We start from the raw sequence: 18,008 nt of genomic DNA, 5'->3' as shown, positions 1-18,008 counted from the left end.
TCTAGTTGTGTGCTCATATTCTATATCATTTTTCCTGCTGAATCCAATTACTTTCTACTGCCACAACAACCTAATTTACCGACAGGGTTCATACTTTGTTAGCTTAAATAGCTGCTCCGGATCTGTCCATGTTACATGTGATTGGCTATTTGTTATAAACCCCGCCTCCTCCATGGGTGGACGAGCCAGTTGATAACGAGCTTCGTGAGATCAGTTAGCCAGGATCGCCTTTGTTAGGTTTTGTGAAGCCAGCTATCACAAAGATAGCCTGACTACGTTGAACTGGCTTTGTTTGACAAGCGGACTTGACTTGACTTGACATGACCAAGATCAACGAGTATTTGTAAACATTAACTAATATCTCCAACAACTAGAAGCCAGAGAGCCGAGGCTCCAATATGTAATGTGACTGAGAGACAAAACCATGAGCTGCTGCTTTAGCAGTGAACTGGAAATTCACTTTGTGGAAATTGGACTTTGTGGAGTCAAAGTTTGTTCAACTTTGAGGGAATGACGACTCATGTTTCTAGGGTTGGAAGAAAATTGCTTGTGCTTACAAATAAAAAATGAATATCCAATACAACAGGTGATTTGTGTGATTCCAATGCATCAGTCTGGCAAGCAAACTAAACCCCTCTTTCTCTGTCAGTGGACGTCAGCAGTCCTCCATTCAAGCCTTGTGCCTTGAGTTTGGTGCTATATGTATGCTAGTGTGTAATGTTGACTGACAGATGAGTGATGAATCATCACCATGTCTGGCCTGTATTACACCTTAAGCAAATGAATACAAACTGAAGTGGGTCTAGCACCAGTGACTGGGCACTGAGCCAATAGCGGTGACACAGCAGGTTGGAGAAGCCAGTTGAGGTCTACGCTCTCTAAAATGTCAATCATTGATAAAAACACACACATAGAATGATAAGGGGAAGTTGGAGAGAGAGAGAGAGAGAGAGAGAGAGAGAGAGAGAGAGAGAGAGAGAGGCAAGGTGGAGGGGAAACAAAACAAACAAATTATATGCCAATGGGGGAAATGTGAGCATACAGACGTGCACACACACACACACACACACATACACATACACATACACACACACACACTCACACACACACACACACACACGCATGCACGCACACACACACACACACACACACACATACACGCATACACACACACAGACACACTCACACACACACACACACACACACACACACACCTGTCTGTCACAGAATACTTTGTCTCACACTTCTAGACAGTTCTTGTCTGTTTGATCTGTTTGATCGTATATAATGGCATCGATGAAAACAGGCGCAAATAACCACCAGCTGGATTTTCTGTGCTGCTAAAATCTTTGTTTATATGTGAATAAGTACAATGCTTTTATGTTACATAGTGTAACATAGAGCTTTATTGCATCTTCAAAAACATGACATAGCAGAGTGACTGTTGCTGTTGGGTGAAACACTTCAATTCTACAATTCAACAACCCTTGGGTTTATGAAACTCTTTCAAAACCAACTGAATAAACTCAAAAATACCTCAAAAGCAAGACTCTAAAAGGTTTTCACTCGACAGCAGCGAGATGTTGCGGGAGCAATTTGTTCTACTACAGCAACATCTTCCTCTAAGGATGAATCTGAGGGTGACCAATCTTGAAGCCACAAGTCCTGTGCAATTAAGGATGAAAGCTGGCAATGCCACCAGTCAAGCTATTTCAGTGGCTCACTCCTGAATCAGGACTACATCTACCAGAGAAGTGCGTTTCACCAACTTCTCTGGTGAAGCACAGGTATCACTTTTCCATGCATTGATTCTGCCGGTGTGAGCACTGAGAAGCCAAATTCACACAGCCACAAAGCAAGGTAAGAATCTAAGAGCTGTTGAGGTCAATGTTGGTCTCCAACCACCATTTTATCTTTGAACCCCGCTGTTGGGGTTGCAAGTGCAGTGAAAGAGCTATGGGAACTGACACATGAGGGTTGACGACCACAGAAGAGGCAGCTGGCAACACATAGGGTTTCCATGGTACTGGTGTACTGACTGTGCTGCATGCATCACCATTACACCTCAGAGACAGAATTGGCAGCAGTGGTGAATGTGGTAGCTGCCATTCTCAGAGGGGCACAGAAACAGAAGAGTTTCAGTTATTTTCTTGGGCCTGCGATGTCAGAGAACTGGACTTGTAGCATACAACTATTTTTTTATTGGTTGGGTGAACAGAGAGAGTGTGTACTTTGCATGTCTCAAGAACTGACATGAAAATGAAATATATGAAAGTAAGGTAGCTTTGACTCTCATAGTGTTGTTATCAATTTTGTTATCAGGTTTTGATGGATTTTCTGTAAATGTTTTAATGTTATACTAACGTAGCTAATCATAAATCAGGCTCAATCATACGTGCACATTGTACATAATTGTACATTCATTGTGCAAAAACAGGTTCTTCATGGCATAGTGAAGCTTAAAAGGTGTGTATGACAGTATCTGTGTCTTACCGTTGTGTGACATGCCGACCATGAGGCATTTCTGGAAGCGACAGTATTGGCATTTGTTGCGGGACTTCTTGTGAATGCGACAGTGGAGATCACAGTGGTCGTACACCAACTTTAACCTGATTGTGCGTCTGAAGAAACCCTACAAGGAGAAGAGAGAGACTGTTACTACAGATGTAAGCATCCAGAAGTCCCACTTTTTTACATGCTTGCTGTATGCTGCTACTTCTGCTCCTTTTCCAACAAGAATTGTTCAGAAGTGTTTATTATAACACTTTCTATTAATGTAAGTATTTACTTTGTGAAACAGGATAAATCCTGGAGTGAGATTATTGAACTGAGAAGCATTTAAGACAAAAAAAAAAAAAGTAAGAACAATAACTAATGGAGACACACTGAAAAAACACCCATTTAGCAATATAAAGAGCGTGTTTTTGAACTGTATTGTATGCAGCCTATGTAGCCTATGTAGCCTATGCCTAATATGAACTATATAAGTATTTCAAGCACCAACATGATAGTTGAGACAAGAGAGGAAAAAAATGGGAAATAACAGGAAAGAGAAAAGATGAAATGGCAACTACTGCGCACAGAACAGATCATTTTTTCCACACACAAGCATTTGACATTTTCCATTCATATATTCACATTATGATTCCAATTTATTGTTGGTGGAGCAGCTCCAGAAACATGGATTAGATGCTTGGTTCTTTTTTTGTATCTTTGAATGAGTCATCTACTTGGGTTTACTGTCCAAGATCATATTCAAAAGTAAATTCTGTTTCAGGGTGGATTTGTGCTTTGATGTTCACAACCTTAGCACCAAGGGAGCCATAAGACTTGTCCTTATCTCAGCTATTAGCTATGCAGCTGTGGTCAAACTCCCAACACTTACAGTACACTCCTACTCCCAGTCACAAGATTGCTGATGGCTGTGGTTCTCTAAGCTCACTAAGAAAGTAGTAATGGAATAGAATAGAATAGAATAGAATAGAATAGAATAGAATAGAGTTACTGTCCTATGAAATGTCTGGAAATGGTTAAGCCAACTGTACTTGTTCTCTGTGAGAGGATCATTGTGATTTAATATATGCATTCCTTCATGGTGAGTGCATGGGATGAAAAATGTATATAGATTGACCATTTCCAGACATTTCATGCATATACTGTATATATATGTAGTATGAATTTGAATTAATATGGATATGAGCATAAGGCAGTTGTCATGTTTTTTTTTTACTTGGCACAACAAGAAAAACTTTAGGGCTCCAAGTCAAGGAGGAAACTGTTCGCTCTTCTCTAAGCGGAGGCTGATGTGGTTAGCATCTTCATTCCGATAGTTCAAATATTTTCCTTTTTTAATCATGGGTTATTTTAAGAAGGAGGAAGTTAAAGGGGGTCAAGACTCCACCTCAATAAAGAATGTTTTGTGTTTTGAAACAATAAAAGTGTTCGCCTGCTTGGCTGACCCCTTCTTCTGGCGTGCCTCCCCAGAGACACGAGCAGAACAATGACTGTACCTTACCGTATTATCATTCAGCCGCCGGAGCTACAGTGTGCTTTAACTCAAGGGTCTGGAGTTTTTCAAACTTTTTCTCAGGGGACGTACAACTTATTAGGTGAGTGAAAGTGTCGTCTAATCTGACAAAATCTACTGTATTCTACAACAAATCTTAAATCTTGCGGAGACATGGGGAAATAGAGACATGGGAACACCATAAATAATACGTTTTCATAGCAATTTGCCTGGAATAATTTTAGATCCCATTGGAATCATCTCTTCTTCATACCCACGTTGTAAAAATGCTGCTTTAATTGCTTTAACTATGCTATGGATACATATGGCTACTGTACAATGACAAAATGTCTTGGATAAGGTGCTACACATAGTCATGTAAATATGCATACAGTATCTACAAACATATACATACATCTATCTGTACTGTTGAGTAAATGTTATAGCAACTCCTAAATGAGTAACCAAACAGTTCTTTTTTTATGATTATGTATCGCAGTGGAAAGACAAATAATAATAAGTGATGCTGCTGTAAACAGCTCTAAAAATCCATTTCACCTTTCTTTGGAGGTCACTGCACCATTTATATCTTTTCTTACCATGTCTGTATGTATTTCAAAGAAAAATGGAAATACATGTAACACCTCTTAACCCACACTCTATTAGTTATTTATACTCCAGACAGAGACAGAGCCCGAGAGGCTGGCTGTATGTCTGTAAAAGCAGAGGCCTCTGTTGAGCCGTAAGAGGGTAACTCTGTGGAAAATCTATGGGCTTGTGGTTAGAGTGTCAGACATCAAAAAACATGAAAGTCGCACACTTCTCACCATGCAATATGAAATTATTTATTCCACCAACATGTCTCATCTAAGAGTGACATACGGTGACTGATAAGTGAACTGGCATGGAAACAAAACCTCACAATCTGTAGTTGAAACAGAAACAGAGGAGGCTCAGACACCTTTTACCATCAGTGGCTGTAGAGTAGAAAAACTGAAACTATCATGTGTAACTACTCGGGCACGGCAACCAATTCTGTCTCTACTGTTGTGCAGTATAAGTGAATCTGCATATTATAAGACATAATTTCAAAGTCTCAAATTATTAGTTTGTGCCAGTTAAAAAGAGAATAAAAATTTTTTGGCTGGACCACAACAACGGGGCCAGCCCTATAAACGCGTGAGTGGTGTGATGAAGTGTGAGTGATGAAGTTACACCATTGGTCGGCCGTGGCACGTGGCACATCATAGGATCACAGAGCCAGAAATTTAAATTTAAATTTAAGTTTAGTTTTCTCCGCCATCTTGTTTCTCCGCTGTGATCGGGAGCCCGTTTCTCCCACACAGTAAGTAGGCTGCCCAATATCATGCATGTAAAGTGAAGCTAACTGAAGCTAACTGAAGCTAAAGTAGAATCTATACAATTATATCATATCGATGTTTATTTCGATGCATATGCGCGAGCTCAGTCCACCTGACAGTCCTCTGTTCTGTTGGCGGAGAGAGAGACACAGACAAGCATGGAGGTTTCAGCGCGCCAAGGGCTTACTGCCAACGCTTCCCGGAGTTTCCCGGGGCCACGGTTCCGGCCGGTGCCGATAGCTGGGCGCTGATTTTTCCGCTGAGATTTCAGCAGGGTTCCTGACGCCGATGCGTCACCGGGTGTCTGGCAAACAGCGTTTTTGGCACCGATGGGTATCAGAGCGACTGGGGCTTGGATCGGGAGGATCAATGCCGGCCGTGGACGCGGTGGAGAGGACAGTGGCAGAGAGAGGAGACGGGACGCGCTGACACGGAGATCAGTATGGATGTATGGACTATTTTTCTGTATATTAACAGTCTACAGCGGAGTTAGTTACACCATTGGTCAGTCGTGGCACGTGGCACACCCATACACGGTCCAGCCATATACTAGGTTTTGACCTAGTCTTGTTTTTGAACAACAATGCGGCAGTAGCGCACTGTCGTATGCAGTAGTGAGGCTATGATGGCTATATCATCCGTTTGTATTCTCATTGCAACAAAAAATTTACAAAATAACACTTTTCATTGACGATAAAGCTCTCAAATTGGAAAAGTCTCAAGCCTTGAAAAGCAGTGGGCAGGACTGCCCCATGTGATGTACATCACCCTAAAAGTGGTTAACATGCTGGTTTTCGGCTCACACAGAAAGATAAAAGGATTTGCTGTCATTTATGGATTGGTGGCCATAAAAGTATGCAGATTTTCTTCTTTCAGTCCTACCTTACAGCCCTCACAGGCGTGGACACCATAATGAAACCCCGAGGCTTTGTCCCCACACACACGACACTCGATGTTCAGTGCGGTCGACAACGATGTGTCATCATGGAGCTTGGAGAACGGGGGACTGTCGGAGTACTGTGGAGGAGACTCCGGCTCCATCTTGATAGAATCTGACAGAGAAGCAAACAGTCAGACAAGTAGGAAGCCAGACAGACACACAGACAGAGCCGTACTGTTAAAAGATATGATAAAAAAAAACCCATTCCTACTTAACCTTTTTGTGCCCACTATCAGGCTTTATCTTTAGAAGGAAGATGTGTTTCTTCAAATTGGGTACATCTGCAGTTTGTGTCTTTTTGTACCTTATGGCTCAGTTTATCCAACTCAACTATAATCTCACACTTGCTGTAGCTCATATCCTGACATTATCAGCAGAGACACAAATCAGTCACCAGTAATTCAGTTTTTACCTTCTGGAAGTGAATCATGTTAATAAAACTAAAGCTTATTGTACATTTTATTCAGAATAAGAACCAGTCTCAATAGATGGCTGTAGCTCTGGATAAACCCATCTGATAAACTGGACTTACTGTGTGTGTCCAGCTCCGCCCTGTAGCCCTGCATGCTGGTGTAGTCCAAGTTGGTCAGGTGGTCTTCGCTCTGCTGTGGACTGAGGTCATAGGCCATGCTGCCGGACGAGATGGAGGACGGGAGCGGGGGAGAGAGAGAGGACTGCAGGGAGGAGGTGGAGGAGATGGAGGAGGAGATGATGGTGTAGTCTAAGGTGGAGTAGGGCTTCATGTCCAGGGAGTGGGAGCTGTCATCCAGCTCCGACAGGTCCAGGGCATTCAGACTGAAACCCACAGGCCAGGCTAAGAGCTGCTGGGTGTCCACCATGTCTACTGGGGAGAAAGATGAAGTGGAGACGCTTTAGCTGATGCAATATCTTGCACTGATTGTACATGACCTTGAAAAAAAACCCGCTAGAAGTAAAGAACCTTGCATCAGAAAGAGAGAGAGAGAGGGAGGGAGGAAGGAAGAGGAAAAGAGAGAGGGAGGATGAGAGACTGAGAGGAAGATAAAGTGAGAGAAATATAGTGGGGGAGAAATAGAGGAAGGGAGAGAGAGAGAGAGAGAGAGAGAGAGAGAGAGAGAGAGAGAGAGAGAGAGAGAGAGACAGCGAGAGCGAGAGATGACCATGAAAAATATATATATAAACAGAAAAACCCACATGCACAGTGGCACACATCGGAATGATTTAACCATGTCCTTTCAAGAAAGGACAAAACATAAACAACACACACACACACACACACACTCTTCACATGCAAACATTATGAGGAGTACCCCCGGTCCTCCAGCTCATTCCTGCAGTCTGTCTGTTATCTAGTAAACAGGGAGGGAGATTGTGTCACGGGGAGTACAAGACGAACTCTGGCACTGACGCACGTCGGCTCTGCTCAAAACACCGTCTTCCTCTGTTGCTGTTTGGGTGGCTCACAACGCGATTGCCCAACCAAAGGACGTGGAAACCAGGACTGTTTGAGCCTTAGTCTGTCTGAGGCCAAGGATCTAGGATTCTAGCTTTTGTAATAGGACATGCTGTGCTGCTGAGTGTTGGGATGTGTTATTAATTGAGGATTGGGTTGGTTAGAAATTGGTTAAAAATTGTTGTGACATTCTGGGGTCTGGAACTTTTTTCCAAATCTCTGCTGACTGGGAGAGAAATTACCAGAAAACAAAAGGGACTGGAGCCCACCGATTGATTCACAGCCTTTAATTGTGCAAACAGACTAACGTTTCGACACTACTGTGTCTTCATCAGAGTCAAAGTGGACAAAGACATGAGGCAAACAACATATATAGTCAACCTAGACCAGGTGTACAATTGTTATTGGATAATTGGTTGAACAGGGTTTCAAATCTATTGGATAATGAATCCAAGGGTGGGAGTTGCCATAGTCAGTGTCCAAGCACCCCTAACAACATGTCAGAAACAAAAGAACATCGGAATCGAATCAATCGGGGGGCTCCAGTCCATTTTATTTTCTGGAAGTTTGCTGTTCTCGAGCTGAGAACCACCTGATTCAGCCGCATTTTGCTGGAAGATGCGCGGAGAACCCTGTTTCAACTGGGAGAGAAATTAATTAGTTGCCCTGCAAAATTTGCTTATTGAACATTCAGGGCCTCGGAAACAACTGGGACCGGACTGAACTCAGTTGCACAACTCCCTCTAGATATTTAGCTCTGTGTTGTTAATCACTTTTTAGCCATTCCAATATCCACCATAGATGACACAGTGGAAGACATGAGTCTACTAAGACACCCAAAGTTCAGTCAACGGGCGGCTCAGTCATCACAGGTTACAGTAAATGTTTGAACACCACACAGAAAGGTCTCTAACATCACATACAACTTTCAAAGAAAAGCTTGTGCACAGTTGCATGGCAATGCAGAAATTAATAAAAATGTGTGGTTTTTAATAATGTATGAATGGTTATGGCAGCGTTTTTTAGACTAGGTGCCGTAAACCTAAAGTGGGTCATGGACCTGTTTCTTGTGGGACCCTTCATGACAAGAGAAACAGTGAGTTTTCAAGGAACTGGGTTTCCACAGCAACACAAAATGTCTTAAAAATAAGGCTGCATGATGTTGACAAAAATCATATCGGGATTGTTTTTTTGTCAAAAATTGCCAGTGCAATATGAGTTGTGATACATGCGGACACAGATGTCAAGATAGTTTCTTTTTCAGCACTTCAAAATGTTTTTAAAAAATGTGCCCTTGGGAAGGAAATGCTAAAGCTTAAGATCTGCTCCGTTTCAGTGAACTGAGAAACCTTTTCATGCAACAAGATTTGGAAGCTATAGGGATTCTGCAAAGCACCAGAATACTTTGTCTAGGAAGAAAAACAATTGCTTCCTCTTATGCATTTGAAATTATAGAAATCAGTATTGCCAAATTAACTATTTTTTGAGTTATTGTGCAGTCCTAATCAGTAGTTGTTGTTTTTTTTAATAAAAGAGCCACCCTTGTATTCTCACCTTGGTTTAGTCGTTCCCAGATTGGGCTCGGGGGCCTTGAAAGTGTTCCAGGGGTTCCTCAGGGTTCCTCAGCAGTAAGAGTCAACATTAAGTTCACTCTACTACTGTTATTTCATCCTTTAAAAATTGGTATAAGGACAGAATGTGGAAGAACTCTCTCCACTGTTACACTGTGATCTCCCCAACTATAACAACAGTCATGTAATTCTTTTCTAAGACAAAAATGGTGTCAAATGGGGGTCTGTGGTTTGATGCACATCTGTTTTTGGGGTCCTTGAAATGAAAATGTTTGGGAACCCATGGTTCAGACTTAAGGCAGAAGTAGAGAGAGACAGGAAAGACTGGGCGAGAGATGACATGTGACAAAGGTCCTGGGCCGGATTCAAACTCACAACATCACATTTACATGGTCTGCACCTTAGACCACTGACCACTGTACACCCTGTCCTGGTACTGTGGACTTAACCACCAGGTGGTTAAGTCCCTGGCAGAAAACACTTCCAATCTCAAAATAAACCTCCTCTAATCAGCCTCTAATGTCTGTTTTGGGAAAATGTGTCAAAGAATCTGATGAATTATACAATAGGACAAAACTATAAGAGGAATAACCACATGGCATAATAGAACCAGGTATAAAAATGGCCTGAAACGGCTCCAAATTACTTGGCAAAACATCACTATGGAACAAACATCCTCCTCTCTCAATTACTTATTGTTTCCTTTTTAGCTGTTAGGAATGGGGCAACAAAATGCAACAGGGGATCCACTTAAAATTCACAGCGACTGCAACATTGTTTCAGAGTGAGAGAGAGAGAGAGAGAGAGAGAGAGAAGGAGAAGGAGATGGAGAGAGAGAGAGAGAGAGAGAGAGAGAGAGAGAGAGAGAGAGAGAGAGAGAGAGAGAGAGAATGGGGGTTGACAAGAGAACGGAAGCCAAATCCGCTATTCAGAATCGACTTGGAAGCTATTGCGGGGAAAATGCTGACTATTAATAACCAGAGAAAGCTAGTTATTTTTCCATTTGTTGGCCAATAGCCATCCTATCCAAAGCTAAAATAAAACAGAACATCGGAGGGACTTGTGTCCTGGTTGGCATGTCGTTGTGTGATGGAGACAGAAGTCTAGTGAGACAGAGCTCTAGAGAGAGAGGGTGAGAGAGATGAAGAGAGAGGTGACAGAGAGCAAGTCCCCAGAGCATTTTCACAAATCGAATGGCACCCTGGGGACTTGGTGAAAATCCCATCTCTTGAAGAAATGCGTGACGCCGCTGCTCTGTACTTAGCAGGCACTTCAACACAACATGAAATGGAAAAGGAAGACTGCTGCTGCCTGGCAGTTGAACCAAGGTGCTTGACTCATGTCATAAACTGAAGAGGTGAAAATGCAAAATACTCCTAATATGCACTGCCTGAAAAAAGGGCGCAGAGTTGTACATTTTGTTGCTGGGGCTTTTTTGACCTTTTTACCAGTGTACATGGAAGAAAAATAATTTAAAGGAAATGTTTAAAATCTATTAAATTCAACCCTTTTTTTCTGTTGCAACCTTCATCTTGCAAAATCCTTTAACCCAACAAGCTAGATGGGGAGGAGATCTGTGACTGAATTTTCCTGTTGTATCGGTGAATGCTGTGTGGGCAAACACCCTGTCAAACATTACAAAAGATGACATGATTAGTAATGTTTAAGCAGTGTGCACTAACAAAAGACATGGATATTCTACGTTCTTGTGAAGGTGTGTTTGTGTGTGTGTGTGTGTGTGTGTGTGTGTGTGTGTGTGTGAAAGTGTATATGCGTGCATGGCATTGCCGCCCACTGTCTCTCGCCGGCTCTCAGATTTCTGTCCGCATGTCAAGTCTTGTCTCACAGTTAAGTGTACAGAATGTAGGAGTATTTTCTGCCTGTTCTGGTCTTAACCATAACATGATGACTGTGAACCAAGACTGACACAGCAACAAGATTCTCTTATAAAAGCGTTAATATAAACAGATAAAAAATATTCTTAAGATTGGAGTAATACAAGCTGCTGGTTCCCTCCCTGCATAGAAACACACCAAACAACTCCGAACTGATCAACAACAGCTGGGATTATATAATAATATATATAATGATAATCTAATGTCAACTTTGGGAGCGGTCACTATGTTGTTATCCCAGACTAAAAGGAGGAGTTCAGGAGAGAGAGGTACAACAGTGGAAAAAGCAAGAGGTCAACAGTGAGATGTGAAATCTTTTCTTCAGGGACACGGTTGCAAAAAGGAATGCAATGTTTTTACATTCATATTTCTTCACAACAGCAGCGATTCAGTCTGTTGCTGACTGAAGCAATGGCTGAGGATTGGATTGCAGCACTGAGAGTGCTTAAAGTCCTATTCTATTCTATTCTATTCTATTCTGCTGTGTTTCTTTGTATTCTTCTCTATCGCTATCAATTTGATGACTAAAAAATCAACACTTGCAGAGCAAAGTCAAAAATCCCTACAAAAAAAAAATCAAAAAGTATGCAAAAAAGCTTACAATGAATAAGTTCACAAGTTCAAATCAAAGCATTGATCTAATTCAATCCTCATGTTTGAAATATCCAGTATCATGCTAATTTTTTTTCTGAGGGCGCAGAAACCACACTCCTACGCAGTGGGAGACTATCAGCAGTCAAGCACGGAAAATGTACAAGGTAAGTAGTTATGGGCACGGGAGAATCCAACACAGAAGCCGGTCTGGCAAATTTAGTAATCTGAGAGACGAGAGGCAGAACCTGCCCCACTGCATTCAGAGGCATCGACACTCTTATCTTCTCTGTCTGACTGAAAACTACGCTCCTTTTCTTGCACTGCTACTGTCAGACCAGTAAATGCTGCATTCAAAAACGTATGCTGTTGTTAATGATTTATTGGTATGTACAAGTTGCTATATGAGAAGTCTATACATTAGATGTATACATAGGAGTTAAAAATATATTAGAAATAAGATTTGATAGTGTTTGCATTGGTTTTTCATAAATCATGCCTGGTTTGTCTTAGAAAAATTTGAAATGAAATAAGTAAACCATATGCTCGTAAACTTAAATATATGTCCACTTGAAAAGCTACAGCTAGAGAGTTCTTATCAATTTTTCTTGACATTGCCTCTAGAAGCCCCTGAAGACAAAATATGGTGTAGAGTATTTCCTCTCTAAAAGAATGTGTGGTTTTTAGTGCAGTAAGTAAGCCCTTTCTTGTATTGCAGTCGGGTGTGTGTGTGTGTGCATGTGTGTGTGCCTGTGTGTGTGTGCGCGCGTGCGTGTGTGTCTGTGGGCACGTGCGTGTGCTTGCATTTGTCTGAGGAGAGGGTATTATGACCCAAAAGCACTTAGTGAGAGGGAGAGAGAGAGAGAGAGAGAGAGAGGGAGGGAGGTAGAGAGAAAAAGAGAGATAGACGGTGACTTCCTGACCTCATCATGTAAAACAGCATGCGGTTCAGTATCAGTGACTAAAAAAGAGAAATACCCGCCTGCTTGCTTGCCTCGCAGTCACTCCCCTCAATTTCTTTGAAAAGATTTAGTGTGCTTGATTTTTTCCTATGCAGTCCTGAGGAGACACTGAAAGTGTCAACACAACACATTTTAAGATCATCTGTTATGATAATGCAACACTTTATTTCACAACGAAGCACTTGTTCAGTATTATCAAGGGAGCCGGTGACAGAAGGTACTATGTGCTACAATCAAAAACCTAAGGCACACACAAGATTGTATCTAAATAATCAGTGCTAAAAAGAACGCCATCCTCCTTCACCTGTCATAAAATTGGCCTCTGATTGTATCTTTGGTGGTGTGAGGCACAGTGCTACACCTGAAAGGGTATTCCCCTAGTGCGCCTAAACTATCAGACAGCAGATTAACAGAAAACCCAGCACACCTTAAATGACTGAAAGTGTCAACCATAGGTCTGGATTGCCCTCTCAGCAGGAACAAGAGTCTCATCATGTCTCAAAACCCACGTGCTTGGCTGGTACTGAATTCACTCATGACCAACACTCTCACAGACACACACACACACACACACACACACACACAAAGTGACTGCTATAACTTGCTGAACTTCAAAGCTTGGCACAGTGGGAGCTTAGAAACCACAATCACTGTCTGTTTGGCACAGCACTGACTAAAACAACAACCTGATAACCTTTTTCTGATTTATCATCTAATTTTTTACATTTCAACTTCAGAACGCAGGGAAACTGGAGCAGTGATTTAAGAGAAACGTTAGGTCAACCTGAAGTCAAGTTGAGGGGGAGGTAGCAGTTCCAGCAAACGGGCACAAATTGAAGAAAATCTGCTCCCATTCTCAGTCACCTACATATTTTACAAGCATGCACACACAGGTTTGCATTAATATAAAAGTTACAGAATCCTTAATCATATCCTTAAACATGTCTAACTCTATCTTGAACCTTGCATCTTTCTCTTGGAAAGAAAAAAACGATCTTACTAGTCACTTTCTGGTTATTACTATTATACTATACTATTAAGGACTTAAATACTTTAAACTTAATGTTTAAACCTGGTAGACACACACACACACACACACACACACACACACAGAGAAAGCACGGAAGACATACGTACGTAATATTTTCATCTTACGCAAATGGTTTATTTACATAAAATTAAAGTATTACAGAGGATTAACATGGTTTAAAGACATTTAAGGACACAAAAAGCATTGCAGCCACTACATGGCCTGGTTACCTATTGATGAGGACTGGGATTTCTACTTTTTGGATAGGCATGCAAACTACCAAACATCAGGACCATCAGCTTACAGACATACCCAAGCGTTCCTAATTTAAGGGCTGGTAGATTGTCTGGGAAGACACTTTTCATATAAAGTTAAAAGTTAGGTGACCTATATAAAGGACGAGCACTGATCTCTGCTCTTCATAGACACCGGATATATTGGATGAAATTTCTTGAGTGACGGTAAACTATCACATCATACCTAAATGCACAGACAAATGTCTTCGTCTCACAATAAAAGACTAAATCGAAGCGCAAAATACAGTATGAGTAATGATTGTTAAGATACCATAAAGTCACACACCCGCACACACATGCACACACACACACACACACACACACACACACACACACACACACACACACACCAAGTACAGTACAGTGCAGTACAACATCATCATCCACTCACCCTGTCTCCCGGTCAGGTTCAGAGGGCTTTCACTGCTAGCTTACTGCACAGTGAGTGAGTGACAGTTTCAGCGACAGGAGAGGAGAGTGGTGTGCGTGTGTGTGTGGTCATGCTTTTCCTCAGGAAGTGATGACCGATAGAAAGGGAACTACATACACACACACACACACACACACACATTTTCCCTCTCTGACAGAGTCTGAGCTCAGCAGAAGTTCAGACAGCTAACTATCATGTGGTCTGTGTGTCAGTGTGTGTCAGTGTGTATCTGTGTGTGTGTGTGTATGTGCACAATATAAATTATTCCTTGTTTTTAGAGTGTATTCTGTGCAGGTTTGTGCATTTCTGTGTGTGTGTGTGTGTATATATATATATATATATATATACACTTGTGTGTGTGTGCTTGAATGTATGTTGGTGCATGTGTATGCTCACGCACAACTGTGTGTGTGGTTGTGTGTGTGTGTGGGTGTGTGTGTGTGTGTATGTGTGTGTGTGTGTGTGTGTATAAGGTGGCAGACATCAGATGCAGATGATTTCCTGTTGCTTCACTCTGACAGGCGTCCTCATCATGCCTCTCTGGTTGCACTTCTCCCCCTCCACTCTGTCAGCTCAAGTCACTCAGTGTCAATGTGACAACAGTGACGCACTTCTGCCTCCTCGTGCAATACCAATACAATATTGGCCTGCTAGTGTGGAAACTGTTCCAAGGATAACTGTTACTACTAGATAGCAATTTGTTTGGTTTGTATGGGTTTAGTTAGGCTCATTTCAGTCTGGAATGGTTTAGCTGACAATTCTAATGACAAATACAATGCATACAAACTCAGAAAAATCTTACTTGAATAATATAGAGAATAAATCTCACTTCACTTGTTCCCTTCACTATATTCTAATTCTATAATAAGCCAGAATGCGATAGTCGTCGTTCCTCAAAAACTGGAGCCTGACTTTCACTATGTCCTTTCTTGTTTTGCTTTTACCTGAGAGTAACAGACTTCAGTGCTATAGCTGAATGAAGCAGTCCACAGCTGCTTCATTCAGCTATAGCACGTATGTACGTATGTCTTCTGAAGACCCTTTTAATTAATAAAAGCATGGTGTGTGGGTTCTATGCTTCGTTTAAAAAAAAAAAGTAATTAACGAGCATATGAGGCATACAATGAGAAAGAAAAAGAAAAAGAAACTAGGGCAGCACTCCAAATTGACTTTGTATTTGCCACACGGACGTTTCGGGCAAGACGCCCTTCTTCAGCGTGTGTATTGGCAATTTCACAATGAGAGGCATACAGAGACAGGGGAGTCTCAGCTTGCTTATTACCATCAATCATTCCCTCACAGAGGTGTTGTTTTGCAAAAAAGGTGTCAGGTTTGGACAGGTAAGGGTCAAGTGGTCTCACATTAGCTTGACAATACTTAATAGCTAGCACTGCTCCACCCTTGCATCGACAGATGCAGAGCCAATAATAAACTGGGGCTCCAGATAGATGATAGATAGATGATGGGTGGGGAGCAAACAGAAGTGGATGTCTGGAACAAAAGCAAACGAGCAATAGCTGAGGTAAAGGGGCTGGAAAAAATAATGTAAACATCCAACGACATATGAATATCACGTGCCTAATGAGGAGTAGGGCCACCCTTTGCCTTCAGAACGTCATTCCTCCTTGGAATGCTGTTATACAAGTCCTGGACTGTTTGCAGTGGGATATTGGAACATTCTTCAAGAAGTGAAGCCTCTAGTTCTTTGAGGGATGAGGAAGGTGGAAATCTACTTTACACTCTGCTCTCTGGATCTTCCCATAAGGTTTTCATGATGTTTTAGATGGTTTGGTGAGGCCATGGCAGACATTCAACTTCGTCCTGGTGTTCAAGAAGCCACTCTTGAATTTGTTCAGCAATATGGAAATATCATTTGGGAATAGCGTTTTGCACACTAAGGTGCACCCAGTCCTGTAAAATGGCCTCTTATATCTGGCTACCCACACCATTACAGATCTACCACCATGTTTAACAGTTGGCAGAAGACATTGTGGGTTGAAGGCACCCTTAGGAAAACATAAACCTCAGATGCAGGAAAAAAAGTTAAGGCAAATCAAGTTCACAGATGAAAAAAGGGTGAAAAATGCCTCATCAGATCATATTACTTTTTTTCAGTGCTCAGGAGTCCAGGTTTTGTGCTCCTTGCACCAGGTGCATTTGTGTGCACTACCCTTGCATTCAAGTGGTTTCCGAATGGCAGCCCTGCCATAAATAGGCCTACCAGTTTGTGAAGCTCACAATGTAAAGCTTTAGTTAAGACTGTGTCACAAAGGTGTTAATTAAATTCTGGGGTCATTTTTAGGTTTTGAGGTATTTTGCAACTATCCTGTTAAGTGTCCGTCTATCCCTGTGGGTGAGCTTTGACTTGGAACCCCTGTTCTGATGCAGTTTGTCCGTGTCAATTTCCCTTGCCACATTTTGCAGTGTTTGTGACCAATGCTATTTGGCCACTTTGGAACTCTGTTAGTTAGGGTTAGGGTCACGTTGCTTTGAAAAGTGGCGATTATCCGACCTCTTTTAAAGCTGACGCTTACTGCTGATTGGCTTTCAGCTTAGTATCACTTGCCTGTGTACTTTGAAAGAGTGATTTAGCAACTTCAAAGTTAAAATCCTTTTTCATGTAGGTTCCATTATTTTGTCCACCCCTACCTCCTTTTGCCCACACTCATGTCAGAAATTTGCATGTTATCATGCACTGGCACACACACACTGCTGCACCGAATATGCACATATGTATGTGCACACACAAACGCACACAGAGATGCACCTTAACACACACACACAATCACACACACAGACATGCACACGCAAACACGCACATGCATAAGTGATGTGATTGTTGAGAGTCTATTTTATAGTGACACTCAGAGGTGACTTGAGCCAAAAACATTTTGATCATTATGTGACCATTTGTACATTCTTACAGCATGCACACTGTTGTCTTGCTATTAAAATGAAACAGCAGATACGTAATGGTACGACTTACAGATGCAGATACTGCAACTTACTGCAGTTCTGCTGCAATGATGCTGTACCCACAACAGCATTTGAGTCATTTGAGAGACAGTGTCTATGGCAGCCAATACAATATATCAGGATAAATGTCCAATAGATGCAGTGTGGAAGTTACCACTAAATTTATGCCCAGAAGTTCACCACACTACTTCTAATCAAACCCATTGCAAAATTGCATGATCAAAGCATTAACAATTTTAAGTATTTTAGCATTCATATCATACCTCTGCATAGCCTAGAATTCATACAGTATACATCATGAGACTTTTCAATTTTTCAGGAACTGAGAAAAATTGTTTGATCTTCCAACTTTTAAGTCAAAATATCAAAAACACCAAAACCTTGAGTAATAATGTGATCACACAACAAGAATTTAAAACAGAAAGGGCTACTCTAACTATTCAATGTGCCGATCTATTCTGCCTATCTTTTGATCATTATCTCATAGTCCATTGTGATTCCAGCTGCTACAACAAGGC

The 18,008-nt window shown here is 41.6% G+C and overlaps 1 protein-coding gene across 1 annotated transcript in view; it reads right to left on the bottom strand.

Moving 5' to 3' along the window:
- Nucleotides 1-18,008, bottom strand: part of pparg (peroxisome proliferator-activated receptor gamma) — a 38,398-nt gene that overhangs the window by 12,008 nt on the left and 8,382 nt on the right. Inside the window, exons 2-4 of the mRNA XM_071528267.1 lie at nt 6,840-7,151; nt 6,250-6,419; nt 2,494-2,632 (exon numbers count right to left, since the gene is read on the bottom strand). Of these exons, the coding sequence (XP_071384368.1) occupies nt 2,494-2,632; nt 6,250-6,419; nt 6,840-7,151 (621 nt within the window). The remainder of the gene's footprint in view (nt 1-2,493; nt 2,633-6,249; nt 6,420-6,839; nt 7,152-18,008) is intronic.

This window comes from Centroberyx affinis, unplaced genomic scaffold (assembly GCF_046629955.1).
Source record: "Centroberyx affinis isolate AG114_WGS23_722 - 3 ecotype Tasmania unplaced genomic scaffold, CSIRO-AGI_Caff_v1 ptg001645l_1, whole genome shotgun sequence".
Classification (NCBI taxonomy): Eukaryota; Metazoa; Chordata; class Actinopteri; order Beryciformes; family Berycidae; genus Centroberyx; species Centroberyx affinis.
This window is presented reverse-complemented; position numbering and strand designations above follow the sequence as displayed.